The sequence below is a fragment of the Larimichthys crocea genome, chromosome VI, assembly GCF_000972845.2.
Source record: "Larimichthys crocea isolate SSNF chromosome VI, L_crocea_2.0, whole genome shotgun sequence".
Classification (NCBI taxonomy): domain Eukaryota; kingdom Metazoa; phylum Chordata; class Actinopteri; family Sciaenidae; genus Larimichthys; species Larimichthys crocea.
In genome coordinates, this window is record NC_040016.1 from 24,807,197 (window position 1) to 24,821,648 (window position 14,452).

The 14,452-nt window shown below is 39.8% G+C and overlaps 3 protein-coding genes across 5 annotated transcripts in view; 1 reads left to right on the plus strand and 2 right to left on the minus strand.

The window, feature by feature from the left end:
* LOC104938909 (serine/threonine-protein kinase 4) overlaps positions 1-1,556 on the minus strand; it is a 32,312-nt gene extending 30,756 nt beyond the window's left edge. The window contains exon 1 of the mRNA XM_027279343.1: positions 1,115-1,556. Coding sequence (XP_027135144.1) covers positions 1,115-1,158 — 44 coding nt within the window. The 5' untranslated portion in view covers positions 1,159-1,556. The remainder of the gene's footprint in view (positions 1-1,114) is intronic.
* A 2,725-nt stretch (positions 1,557-4,281) lies between these two features.
* cox6c (cytochrome c oxidase subunit 6C) lies at positions 4,282-8,133 on the minus strand. The gene is made up of 4 exons (XM_027279353.1): positions 8,089-8,133; positions 5,077-5,190; positions 4,520-4,652; positions 4,282-4,414 (listed from the first exon to the last, which is right to left on the minus strand). Exons 2-3 carry the CDS (start codon positions 5,179-5,181, stop codon positions 4,527-4,529), a joined length of 231 nt encoding a protein of 76 aa, XP_027135154.1. The 5' UTR covers positions 5,182-5,190; positions 8,089-8,133; the 3' UTR covers positions 4,282-4,414; positions 4,520-4,526.
* LOC113745862 (protein ATP6V1FNB-like) lies at positions 5,199-13,701 on the plus strand. 3 transcript variants are annotated; one of them, XM_027279351.1, is made up of 6 exons: positions 5,199-5,586; positions 11,574-11,653; positions 12,408-12,583; positions 12,666-12,873; positions 12,979-13,081; positions 13,242-13,701. In XM_027279351.1, exons 3-6 carry the CDS (start codon positions 12,408-12,410, stop codon positions 13,358-13,360), a joined length of 606 nt encoding a protein of 201 aa, XP_027135152.1. In that variant the 5' UTR covers positions 5,199-5,586; positions 11,574-11,653; the 3' UTR covers positions 13,361-13,701. The 3 variants fall into 3 exon arrangements, with proteins under 3 accessions (XP_027135152.1, XP_027135153.1, XP_027135151.1); XM_027279352.1 differs by having other exon boundaries at positions 5,571-5,586; positions 12,405-12,583; XM_027279350.1 differs by lacking the exon at positions 5,199-5,586 and adding an exon at positions 9,895-9,925.
* The last annotated feature ends 751 nt before the right edge of the window (positions 13,702-14,452 follow it).

A 14,452-nucleotide genomic window follows, 5' to 3' on the forward strand; every position in this document is an offset into this window, starting at 1 on the left:
ATATATATACACACATACACACACATACATACACATACATACACTCACTGATGATGGTTTAATAATTCTATATTGGTGTTTACCTATTTTTTGGACCTGGAGTCAGAGCTTGAGTCTCTCATTAATTAATCGTCATTAACAGTGTGTCATTAATAGTATGTCATTAATAGTGTGTCTTTAACAGTGTGGCATTTACAGTGTGGCGTTAACAGTGTGGCGTTAACAGTGTGGCAGTAACAGTGTGGCAGTAACAGTGTGGCAGTAACAGTGTGTCTTTAACAGTGTGTCTTTAACAGTGTGGCATTAACTGTGTGGCATTAACTGTGTGGCATTTACAGTGTGGCATTAACAGTGTGGCATTTACAGTGTGGCATTAACAGTGTGGCATTAACAGTGTGGCATTAACAGTGTGGCATTAACAGTGTGTCTTTAACAATGTGGCATTAGCAGTGTGGCATTAACAGTGTGGCAGTAACAGTGTGGCATTAACTGTGTGTCATTAACTGTGTGTCATTAACTGTGTGTCATTAACTGTGTGTCATTTACAGTGTGGCTTTAACAGTGTGGCAGTAACAGTGTGGCAGTAACAGTGTGGCATTAGCAGTGTGGCATTAACAGTGTGTCTTTAACAGTGTGTCTTTAACAGTGTGTCTTTAACAGTGTGGCAGTAACAGTGTGTCTTTAACAGTGTGTCTTTAACAGTGTGGCTTTAACAGTGTGGCTTTAACAGTGTGGCTTTAACAGTGTGGCTTTAACAGTGTGGCATTTACAGTGTGTCTTTAACAGTGTGGCATTTACAGTGTGTCTTTAACAGTGTGGCAGTAACAGTGTGGCATTAATAGTGTGGCAGTAACAGTGTGGCAGTAACAGTGTGGCATTAATAGTGTGGCATTAACAGTGTGGCAGTAACAGTGTGTCTTTAACAGTGTGGCATTAACAGTGTGTCTTTAACAGTGTGGCTTTAACAGTGTGGCATTAACAGTGTGTCTTTAACAGTGTGGCATTAACAGTGTGGCAGTAACAGTGTGGCAGTAACAGTGTGGCATTAACAGTGTGGCATTAACAGTGTGTCCTGTAGCTTCAGATCAAACATCTCCTCTTAGCTCGGCGTTACCTGCGCGGGTGATTCCTCATCTGCACCTTGTCCTTGCTCTCCATGTTGACGGTGTGTCTCAGGAAGAACAAGTCCTCTCGGTGTGTCTGTGGTCCTCTCGGTGTGTCTCGGTGTGTCTCGGTGTGTCTCGCCGAGCTCGTCAACGTCTCGAAGCTAGCACTAACGGCTGCTAGCTCGCTAACTGGCTAGCCGCCCGGTAACCGCGGAAAACACACAGCAGCGTCCGGTAATCATTTTACAACACGACGGGTACACCGAGCACCGACTTCACCCAGCTGCCGGGTCCTCGCCGTCCGCCTCATCCTCCTCCTGCTCCTTCCCCTTCTCCTTCCCCTTCTCCTCCTTGTGTCCCGGTAAACTTTGGACTTGTTCTTGAACCTGCTCCGCTCGTCACGGCGGTGACATCCGAACAAACCAGGAAGAAGAGAGAGAGGGGAGGGGAGGAGGGAGGAGGGAGCAGAGGGGAGGAGGGAGGAGGGAGCAGAGGGGAGGAGGGAGGGGAGGAGGAGGGAGCAGAGGGAGGGAGGAGGCGGGAGGAGGGAGGGAGGCGGGCCGAACAAAGACTGCAGGGGCGGGGCTCGAGCAGGAGGGGGCGCCGCACACACTCACAGCATAGACATATATACACAGACATGTACAATAGACATATATACACACACATATATACGCAGACATAATATACAGACATATATACACAGACATATATACATAGACATGTATACACAGACATATATACACAGACATGTACAATAGACATATATACACAGACATGTACAATAGACATATATACACACACATATATACATATACACAGACATATATACATAGACACAGACATATATACATAGCCATATATACACAGACATGTATACACAGACATATATACACAGACATATATACACAGACATGTATACATATATATATATATACACACAGACACATATACAGACATATATACACACACATATATACATATACACAGACATATATACATAGACACAGACATAATATACATAGACATATATACGCAGACATAATATACAGACATATATACACAGACATATATACATAGACATATATACACAGACATATATACACAGACATATATACATAGACATATATACTAGACATATATACATAGACATATATACATAGACATATATACTAGACATATATACATAGTCATATATACACTGACATATATACAAAGACATATATAGACATATATACACAGACATACTTTAAAATGTAGGTACTCTTGGAGCGGTTGGTAGCGTAGTGGGTTAAGCGGCCGCCCCGTGTGGAGGCCACAGTCCTCGCCGCAGCTGGCCCCGGTTCGAATCCCGCATTGGACGACCATTTACTGTGTGTCACTCCCTCTCTCTCTGCTTCCTGTCTATCTTCAGCTGTCCTATCATAAGAGGTCAAAAAAATAAATGTAGGTACTCTTGCCTTCTCTTCAGGGATTCACTTCACTCATCGACAGCTTTTACCGTTTCTAAACTATCAAGGCTTAAAGTTGAGCAGGTTTTTACTCAGATTTCTGGGTTTATAATAGGTGTGTATGTGGCGGAATGTTTGAGCTAGAGTGGATGACATCATCAGCTAGAGTGAGGAGCAGAGAGAAAAATCAGTGAAAAAATAAAACGTATTCGACTACCGTGGCCTCAAATGCCCCACTACAGACATGATTTATACATAGAAACGTAGGAAAATTTGTCTTCTCACTCACATTCGTCTGCTAAAGCTGTCAGCCTTATAGTTTTGGCGTAACACACAAAGATGCGTGAGCAACACCCATCCACAGCCCCATAGACTGCCATGTTAAAAAGGCGGGAACATTTCTGGAGGAAAGCAGAAGTAACGCTTCTTTGAATCGCTCTAAAGGTCACATTTCTTCACTTTATCAACACAAAATAACTATGTAGACGTTCAGGAAGGGCTCAGGATGCTCCCAGTGATTTCGGTTCAATGATTGGAAACACGGTTTGGCCAGAAATCCTTCCTGTTCGAGGGGTGGTCTCAGCATTTTCTCTCTCTCTCTGTCAGCATTTCCAACTGACATTCTAACAGGTGCAGTAACTGCTCTGCTGATTAGGGCCGGCAGGCAGAAGCCCAGCAGCCATTTTAGCAGTTATTGGCACTTAATTTGAACTCGTCTGTCTAAAATGACAGAGACAACAGAGCAGCTAGCACGTTAGCTGTAAAGACATGCTAATTGCTAACATTAGCGGCCAATGCTAAAATGCGCTGACGTGCTAGCAATTAACATTAGCCATTAAGAATTAAATACATGCTAATTGGTAACATGATAATGCTAACATGCTAAGACCCCCGGCAACAGCCCACTCTGCAATCTCAAAATTTCTACCTCAGTTTTTTATTGTTGTATTTTCATTGCATTCAAATATACCAGACTGCAATGACGACCTAATTTCCCTTCGGGGATTAATAAAGTCGTCTATCTATCTAATCTGTGAACACTGCTGTCCCACAATGCAAGAAAATGAAGACTCAGTATTCCTGATTTCTGATTCTGCAAGAAACATAAAGGTGCAGTGTGTAGGATTTAGTGGCATCTAGTGGTTCAAGCATATAGGATAAAGTACAGTGGCTGTGAAACTTGTGCATCTACAGCAAATGTTTGGCTTGTCCATTCTGGGCTACCGTACTCAACATGCTGTGGAAGAGGATCCGCTCCCTCTGAGGATATAAAAGATTCAATCTAAGGTAATGAAAACATAATTCTAATTTTCAGGTTAGTCTACACAAATGAACAGTTATGCTTATTATATTCAATTCCTGTAAATAGATTTCCTTAAATGTTACAATAAATTTAGGAATTTATTTTAAAAGGAATTGCCTTTAGCTTCTTGCTGATGAGTTTAATAGAAAAGTGTTCTATGAGTAAAATGTTAATGTTATTTTTAGCAAAACTAACCTACTTTGTATGTATGTATGTATGTATCTGTCTATTTGTCTTGAATACTCAGACTGAATATTTCTACTTCTCTCACAACCAAAAACCATTTAAAGTTTTAAAAAACTGCTTGATGTAACAAATATTTGACACTATCAGGACCAAGTAGATTCAGAGTAAATCATCTAAAATAGGCATTGTAATCTATTACAACAGCAGGTTATATTGAAATCACAAAGACAGAGGCTCCAACATGAATAGAATATTTTATTTAGAGGAACAAGCAGCATAGTGATGTTCACGTCTAACCAGTAAATAACATCCAATGGATGAGCGGGAACTTCATCCTCAGAGCAGGAATGAACGCAGCGGAGGAGGAGCTGGAGGAAGAAACAACAAGATTAAAAAAGTGATCTAGATGTTCTTAATGTTTCGCAGTGACAAACATCTGTGACAGATGTTCTGTGATCCATGAGAAGACTCACAGTGGGTTTACTTCTCAATGGGCCGCACGCTCTCGAAGATGCCGGCTTCCCTCATGGCGTTGAAGTCTTTGACGCTGTCGTAGTTCTTGTAGAACTCAGCGTAGGCCCGTTTCCTGGGCTGTGCGATGAGTAACTGTGAAGAACAAAGTCAGATTTTAAAAATACAGCAGCATAGTTAGAGACAGTTCATGGAGAAGGCAGGTTTATTCTTAACAAGAAGACAATTTTTTTATTGACTGTCAGCCAAGTTTGAAATTCGTCTGAAGAACACGGTGACTAATATCGCAGGAACAGCTGGTTAACTATGACTGAGTCGATGCTTTAAAGCTCTTTGCCTTAATACACGGTGCAGATATTCTGAACTGATGTGTGCACGTTTACAAAGACAGACCGCTAAAGCACGTCCATGCACGACTGGTGGTGTTACATTTCTCTCTACTGTGTCGCCTCATATGTGCACGGACAAACATTAGAAACATCCACCATCATTGACTTTGTCAGACATTGTTCAACATGCTGCATATCCGGTAAATCATCAGGTCTATCTTTACTCTTACATTGAACGCCAATGCAGACGAGAAGGAGACGACGAAAGCGAGGGGCAGATGGAGCCTCAGACGCTTGGCCAGCATCCCTCTCATCATGGGCTTCGCCAGAGACATGATGGATCACTAGGAGGAGAAAAGAGACACAAATGAACCTTAATACAATTCTGTGCAGTCAGTGACTCCCTCCAACATCCACAGACTGGACTCTCACTGCAAGTCACGCTGCAGTCTGATGGACATTTACCTCACGTTCATTTTAAAGACAAACGGACTGTGGATTTATTTATCCTCACATTGTTGAAGAGATCCTCTCGCTGACATTTCCACCAGCTCACGCCTCTGCCTATCAAAGCACTACAGTCCGACTGATACTGGACGTCTGAAGCTGATACAAAGATCAATATTCTGGAGTTGTGAAAACAATAATTGCATTATGAACTGAACGGTAACCTCCTTTGGCATTTTCGTACCACAATTTCTTCTCACTCAACGATCGACACTGACCGTATGGTTGTAAAGGTACGACACCGTCACACTAGAAAATATCACAGTACATCAGTATTTCACTATTATCAGTTACAATGACCTTTGATTAAACGAATAATGACTTTTTTGGGGTTATTATTACACAATATATTACGCCTTTCTAGCCTTCTGCATCGATACATATTATTTACAGAACATCGTCTGTTGGTTTCAAGTTTTATTTCAATAATGTTTTTTTTTTTTTTTTTTTTTTTTAAATCAAGACAAAAATAAGATATTACTGTCTGATTTAATCCAGATGCAAATTATTATATGAATGATAGATCATATACAGTGATTGTGAATGAAGGAGAGCTGAACTGAACCAAAGAAAGACAATGTAACCAGATCTAAACCAAATCAGGCGTGAACAAATCTAAAAACCAGTTCTTCCTTTCTTTCACATCTGGAGTCAGACAAAGAACAAACTGTATGAACACGTTAAACTTGCATGAAGTTGATACACATCTGAACCTCACGTTCATTTTGAACACGACTTATTATGAGTAATGCAAAGTCTGAACATTTCAGTTTAAACACGTGTCACTCTTTAATAAATCATTCAGAAAGTCATATTCTGTGTCACATCTACAAAAAAAGCCACACAGTGTCTGCAAACCTAGCAGGCCAGAAATAACTTTATATTATAAATAGGGACGTACGACATTCATCGGCCGATATGGGGAGTAATTACGTCATTTTTTTTTAATCGACCCGGTTCATTTTAACCGATAGAAAGATCCGATAAATTAATAAAATTGGGGACATTGTTTGCAGACACAGCTGGAGACATCAGCGTTTTTTCGCTAGAATAAAACTTCTGACACAAAACAAACAACGTTTTTTTTTTCTTCTGCTTGCCGTCTTATATCTTTGTCATCAGTCTCTGCTTTCACGCAACGTTTGTGTGTTTCGGTTCAAGTGGTGAAATTAGAAGCACTAAAGTGGACATGCTCCGTTCTCGTGTTTTTTGTTACATGCCCAGATAATTGCTTGGGGATTGAATTGTGTTTCCTTTGGGTAGCGGTGCTTGGTAGAGCTTTTAGCCGAGTTTCTCTCTCCGTCATGTTGGTGTGCCACATGTCAGGATCGATGCTTCCTCGTCTGTACTGTGCATGCGCGTCACGCTGTCACCCGTACGGGTTGAAATATGAAGTTGAAGTTATCGGTTGAAATTTTTCATATCGTGCATCACTAGTTCAAATGTTTTGTTATGTCAGAATCAGAAATACTTTATTAATCCCCGCAGGGAAATAGTTTTTGTTACAGCAGCTCCCAAAAGGTAAGTGAGATAGTGAGTGACTGCAAGAAAACAAGTGGTCCCCAACCTTTTCCTAACTGCGGACCGGTCAAATGTGAAATCCGATGAGTCAATTAAAAATTATCAACCCAAAAATAATTAACAACTACCTCGCACAATTAATTATCTTTTGTAATTTACATTTATACTTAATATTTTCTTCTTCTCCTACCAACTGTGGATGAAGTAGTAAGTCCCCTTTTATTATAGTCCCAGTCTAAGTCGAGCGGTCTTTTATTTTGAAACGTTTTTTTATTTCGAAATGACCGTATTCTCCTCACTTGCGGGAGACTTAGATAATAAATAAAACAGAAATAACTAATTAATTCTTGTGGGGCCTGGTACTGATTGCCCGGGGGTTGGGGAGCACTATAAGATATCCTATTTTCACACTATATACACACGTAGAAATAAAACCAGTGACAGTAAAATAAAAACTAATTAATTTCAACCATAAAAAAAGTGTCTGTAATCCTATCAGGCCAGAAATAACTTTATATTGTAAAAATGAAGATCTGACTTTGAGATGAGACATTTATTTACTTTGTGACCTCAAACAGACGCAGAGGTCAGTCAGCCTGAGGCTCAGAACCAGAACACTGATTCACCTGAGTTACCTGTGATTCAGACATTTAAAGGACACACACACACACACACACACACACACACACACACACACACAGGTGTGTGACATCCGCCATCACACTCTGCTGCCAGGTCAGGTCCGCACATCACGTGACCTTCCCTGAACACGTGTCCTGTGTGACACACGGTGCCGTCACACATTAAATACATATAAATATTTATGTTTATTTATATTTACAGCGGTTTGTTGTTGTGCTAACAGCTTTAGCACAGGGTCAAAGCAGCACGATGACCTAAACACACATGACACGACACTAAAGCTGCGTCTGTCCGTGTAATGAGTGAAACCTTTAATCACATTAGAGTCTGAACAAAGTAATAAAGCGTCATATTTAATATTTATTCGCTCTGTTGTTTTAAAAGTGCGTATCTTCCGGTTAGCATGTAGCTAAGCAGCACGCTAACGTCAGCTAACCGCTAACATTTGAAGAAGGCGGGAAAAATCCGCCAGATTATTAAAAACTACGAGTCAGTGTTGATCTTTATTAAATTTACCTGCTGTCATAAAGTCTAATTCACAGGTCTGATCGTTTTTTTGAAGGGATACTCACAGTTTGGACTCGGACCTTACAGAATACCGCTCGATGCTCAACGTGCTGCTGACCGGAGCCACGGAAGGGACAAACTGAATCACGGAGAAAGCGAAAGGGCATGTGAGGGCACTGCTGATGGAGGTTCGGTTCTTTTTAGGGAGTCGGATCATTTGACTCAGCTCTATGTAGGAAGTTCGGTTCTCTTTAAGAGTCAGATCATGACTCAGCTCTAGTGATGGGAAGTTCGGTCCTTTTAGGGAGTCATCATCATTGACTCAGCTCTAGTATTCCGATTCAGAGAGTTTTATTTGTCATGCAACACATTTAAACAGGGATGAACGAAATTGGTTTCCCCTGGTCCTGGAGCGCCCACCAATATCAAATATAAAATAAAATATAAATTAAAATTAAACAAAAATCTATATCTATAATAATATATCATTTATATATAGATAGAGAGAGAACATAAAATATAAAAAGTAAAGGCAAATTTAAATTTAAGAAAAAGTATATACAATAAACATATGATGGGAAGTTGGGTTCTTTTTTAGGGAGTCGGATCATTTGACTCAGCTCTAGTGATGGGAAGTTAGGTTCTTTTTTAGGGAGTCGGATCATTTGACAGCTCTAGTGATGGGAAGTACGGTTCTTTTTTAGGGAGTCAGATCATTTGACTCAGCTCTAGTGATAGGAAGTTCGGTTCTTTTTAGGGAGTCAGATCATTCGACTCAGGTCTAATGATAGGAAGTTCGGTTCTTTTTAGGGAGTCATATCATTTGACTCAGCTCTAATGATAGGAAGTTTGGTTCTTTTTAGAGAGTCGGATCATTTGACTCATCACTAGTGATGGGAAGTTCGGTTCTTATTTAGGGAGTCAGATCATTTGACTCAGCTCTAGTGATGGGAAGTTCGGTTCTTTTTTAGGGAGTCAGATCATTTGACAGCTCTAGTGATGGGAAGTTCGGTTCTTTTTAGGGAGTCAGATCATTTGACTCAGCTCTAATGATAGGAAGTTTGGTTCTTTTTAGGGAGTCAGATCATTTGACTCAGCTCTAATGATGGGAAGTTTGGTTCTTTTTAGGGAGTTGGATCATTTGACTCAGCTCTAGTGATGGGAAGTTTGGTTCTTTTTAGAGAGTCGGATCATTTGACTCAGCTCTAGTGATGGGAAGTTCGGTTCTTTTTTAGGGAGTCATATCATTTGACTCAGCTCTAGTGATGGGAAGTTCGGTTCTTTTTAAGAAGTCGGATCATTTGACTCAGCTCACCAAGAGGAGTTGGCTCTTTCGCCTCCCAAACGGCTCTTCATTTTTATACTATACCTTTTTATAATTCAGCCAAATTTAGCTGTTTTGACCTATGATACGTGTTTATTTACACATATATCACTTAAATTATTCAATACATCCTTTATCAGAATCAGAATAAGAAATACTTTAATAATTCCCAGGGGGAAATTATTTTTTGTCACAATACTCCAGTATACAAACAAACAACAACAACATATGTAAACAAGTAACCATCTATTAAGAACAAAATATATATATATATAAACTATATATATATTTTTAAAATATATATACAGTATTAAAGGTATATAAAAGATCAAATTTACAGTTGAATAATATGCAACAACTCTGTGTGTATGGTGCTTCAGGCAGATGTTGGTTTGCAGAGGGAGGGATGGACAGGACAACGATGCTGACATGCGGTATGTCTCTCAGCAGACAGTATGGACGGAGTCCAACGGTGAGCAGGTCAACATCCGGGCTGCAGAGCTGTTCTTTGGTTGTGATGTGACCGGTACAATCCCGGTCGGCCCGGACAGTGTGAAGCCATCGACGGAGATGTTCTGGTCCGTAGTGTCCCTGTGCAGCCATGTCTCTGTGAAGACATCAGACTGCATTCATACTCTTTATCTATTTATATAGTGAGTTATTAGCCTAGTTTATGATAGATAAAACATTCATCCATAATGGAATAATAACAACCGACTCCTTTTGACACATCACTAGAGGTCATGGACACTTTAAAGACAGTTTTTATAAAACAAGTTCCTGTGTTTAAAATATGATAACAGGTGTTTAAGTTTACACCACATGTGCAGAATATGACCATGCACCATTATCCATATATTTATGTGTTTGTTTATGGGTTTTGACCCTGTTAGAGGGTCATATTTACTATAGAATAGTTTAGCACCTGTTTTAGTGCTGGATTTGGGCAATATAGTTTGGCAGCAGTCTGGAGAACGGTACCCACACTGGCACACATATACACCTTTAGTTTATATTAGTTTATATTAATTTTGGATCGTAAAATCTGAGAAATATTTCACCTCCCGCAAACTACGTGTGACAAAGTCTGACCACAAGATGGAGGCAGAGTAACTCTGAACTGACCTAGGATGCATGCACAGTCACAGAGAAATATATTTGTGTAAGATCAAACAATTAGTTTAATTAAAAATAGCTGAAAAGGAAAGTATAAGAACAGAAAATGCAAGAAATAATGGATGCAATGTGACTAAATAATTATCATAACCTCAGTAGATGTATTATAATACATATACTACTACTACCACTACTACTACTACTACTATATTTATTTATAAAGCTATAAACTCAAAAACAGAGTTTATAAAGTGATTTGACAGACAGGTACAGACAGGATAACAGCAGCAGAAGAACCAACAACATTTAAAAGACAAGACAATATAAAACAATTTAAAATGTTTAAAAGAAGTTAAACAATACATAAAAACAAGAGGGAAAAAATCATGATACATAAAACAACAATAACATATAGAAAAATGAAAATAAAGTTTAAATTAAAAAGTTAAACAACGACATCACAAAAAATATATATAAAATATATATAATATATAAAGGTGATGGCTGCCTACAAGTTTTTATCTATTAAAAATGTGACTACACGATGTCAGAGCATTCTTAAAAGGGAGCTTTGTACCTTCGCTCTCAATCTCAACACTTTCTCTTATATATAGATCTATATGTGCACACACCGTGTGTGTATACAGCCAATTATTTCATTTATTTTATTTTATTTTTAGTTGTTTATATTGAAAACATGTTCTGTTTTATTTATTTCTGAATATCTAGCTTGTATTTTGAGAGATGCTGTCACAGATTTGATCGGCTGCAGCTTCACTGGAATAAAAATAGTTTCCTGAGAGCTTGACTAAATGTTGTTTTGTTTTTTTTTGTATTAAAAAATGTAAATTATTAATGTTTTGGTATGAAGTCTCGTCTAAATGTGTTTGTCCAGTGACGGCTTTGTCTCCTGAATCATACGACATGAAACATATGATACTGCCTGACAGAATAAACATTATATTGTTTCTGTAATGCACAAAAATAATAGAATAATAAATGTCCAGGTGGATTCAAATATTGGAAATCTTAATGTAATAATATGACTAAATATGTGTGTGTGTGTGTGTGTGTGTGTGTGTGTGTGTCTCATGTTTCCCTGTGTTACAGAGCGTTACCTGATCCACACCTCAGTTCCACAGTGAGAAGCCGATCCTTCACAGCACAGATCTGCATCTGACACAGCGAAGGTAAATTAAGATTATTTAAACTAATCACTTTTACAATGCATCTCTGTCATAGGAATACTCACATGCAGCTTGTTGCATGCTCAGCTTGTTTGTAGTGGTGTTGTGATGTACACACACACACACATTTGTTGTTACATGAGTGTTTTCACATGTGGGTCTCATTATTTAAGGCAGCTAAAGACAGGAAACACTTTCTGTTGGTCGTGTAACCCTCATTGCCTTTAAATGCTTTATTGGGAACAAAACACAGCGTGAATTGATTTTTAAATGCTTTATTGGGAACAAAACACAGCGTGAATTGATTTAAGATACAGATTGTCACATCAGATTCCTCCTGTACATTGTAATCTTTAACCTTTGTGCGCTGTTACTCAGGTCATTGCACATAACAGACGTCGTTAAGCCCCGTAACTGGACTTTTCTTGCGCCTTGCAAAGTGAAATTTCTTGTACTGATGATTCACCTGGGATGAAGAGGTCTGAGAAAAATGAACAAGACTTTTGATTCCTTATGAAATGTGAAACAGTATTTCATGAACAGGAGACATTAATGTTGAGTCTTCTTCACGTTAAATCACTTCTCTGGTGTCTCTCATTCTTAAAGTTTAGTTGGATTTATCAGGTCACTCCAGCACTTGGCTCGATCCTTTTTGTCTGTTTCCTTGTTAGCTCTCCCAGTTTGAAGCACTTTAAATATCGTCTTCATAAAGTGAATCAAGTGCACAGACTTGCTAAACGAAGCTTTCTTGCAGCAGATGCGATACCTGCTGACGACCCAGAGCCAGAACTGCTACAGAGAGCAGATCCAGAAGGAGATGTTGACCCGTTTGGCCTGGAAGAGCCGATACGCCAAGCTTTACCCGTCCTGCTGCAACCCCCGGTACAAGAGCACAGAGCCAACACAGCTGCCCCGTCTGCCTGCTGCCCCCCGGTGAGATGCTTTATTCACATTAAATTCATCCAAACGTTTGTGATCGATGATGCACATCTTGTGTTTATACTCCATCCCCCAGGGCTGTCCTTCCTCCTCCTGTTACCAGGACACCTGAGAAGCAGAGCGACCATCCTTCACCTCCTCCTCCTCCAACTCTTCCTCCTTCACCTCTTCCTCCTCCACCTGTGCTCTCTTCTGAAGGGGAGAGGAGCCTCAACGCGTCCTGCCTCATGAGGCCAGTTTCTCCTCAGACCAGACACGCTCTCTATCAGGACTCATCGCACCATGTACGGAGTATGCATGACTGTAGAAGCCTGTGCTCTATCTCAGATGTATTTCTGACAAATGTTGAAACATGATACAGTTAAAAGTCATTTTAAACCTTTAAACAGGGCAAAGGACGGAGTCTGTACCTGCAGAGACGTGGCCAGATTAGACCTGAGGAGAAGTTTGACTTCCCTCTGCTGTCGTCCTGGGAGTACGGATGGAGGCTGGGTAAGAAGGCACCGTCTGCTCCACTTACATCTTCACAGACTTCACACTGGTGCCAGGGTGACCGCAGGATTCTCTGAATTTAATCTCCTCATGGCAATTTACCTAATACTAGTTGAACCCATCATCGTGGTTCTACAGTTTTTGTCTTCCTTCACCACAGGTGACTACACTCTGGATTACAGAACTCCATCTCGTGCCAAGTCGTCGGTGGTGAAGAACACCTTCTACGCCAGGAACGGTGTGTTCAGCAGCCCGTCGGCTACCGACGCTTTGGGCTGAGGTTCAGCCATCAAGACACCAGAGGTCGCTCTCTGATGAAAGAAGAACAAAACCTGGGCCTGGATTAAAAGCAACATTCTGTACGATGTGATGTGATTTAGCACAACAAATTCAAAATAGCAATGATAGAAAAAGAAAAATGAAACAGATAAATCCATCTATCAATCCTCTACTTCCTGTCAGACTGTGTGCTTATCATCAGTACACCTGTAAGGTTAAGTGTCTGCCAACCCGATACTGTGTGATGGATAATTAATGACATCCTGGCCGGTTATCAGTCAGAAAGACGCACACCTGATACCTCTGTGTTTTCAAATACGAGTCACTGGAGGAAATGTCACACAGCAACAACATTAAATATTTTATTTCTAATCAGTGATTCCATTATTCTTCCTCCAAGCAGTGTAGCTTTATTCATGTTAATCAGACACAGACGTGTTTAGAACATAAAGAATAAACTTATTTAATGTTTAGATATTTTTCTTTATTTCTTTATTTCTATCAACAAATCCCATAAATGGAACAAAACCAAGAAAAAACAAATGACTTCTTTCAGACTGAAGGATGAAACTGTTCTTTCCAACATTGGTTCACCAGAAATTAATAAAAAGTAATAATGTGCAGCTGCACGGCCTGGACAGATTGCTTTCTGCAAATTTAACTGCAAAATAAGTTATCATTTCATAAAATGGTAGCTGTGAAGGAATATACGGAGTTTACACAGGTCACTGCAGGACAGTGTCAAATCTGAGATTGTTGTGGGGACACTGAGCTCGTCTCCTTGAGATACAGCACAGCTGTATGTTTGTGTGTAGGAAAGATCATCACTATGGTAACTGAGGTCAGAGCATAGGGCTGTCTCACTCTGTAGACACAGCGATCACTAATACAAGTATTAAATAATGTAGAAGCCCGTACAGAGTCAGATAACAATGTCGGACCACTGAGAGTAAACACGTGTTTGTAGACTAATTAGAGAGGAGGCAGCATCGCGTCGTGACAAGTGTACTGATAAATCCTTTCAGCAAAAGACTTCTTCATGATTATAGACATGTGAGGTTTAAAATCAAATGACAGACTCAGGAGACATCA

Bases quoted from the DNA above. Each gene is read 5' to 3' on its own strand.
- cox6c (XM_027279353.1), bottom strand. From the start codon at position 5,181: ATGTCTCTGGCGAAGCCCATGATGAGAGGGATGCTGGCCAAGCGTCTG. The intron at 4,653-5,076 runs GTAAGAGTAAAG...TGTTCTTCACAG, and splicing joins CGTCTGCATTGGCGTTCAAT to TTACTCATCGCACAGCCCAG.
- LOC113745862 (XM_027279351.1), top strand. From the start codon at position 12,408: ATGCGATACCTGCTGACGACCCAGAGCCAGAACTGCTACAGAGAGCAG. The intron at 12,584-12,665 runs GTGAGATGCTTT...TCCATCCCCCAG, and splicing joins CGTCTGCCTGCTGCCCCCCG to GGCTGTCCTTCCTCCTCCTG. The intron at 12,874-12,978 runs GTACGGAGTATG...ACCTTTAAACAG, and splicing joins ATCAGGACTCATCGCACCAT to GGCAAAGGACGGAGTCTGTA.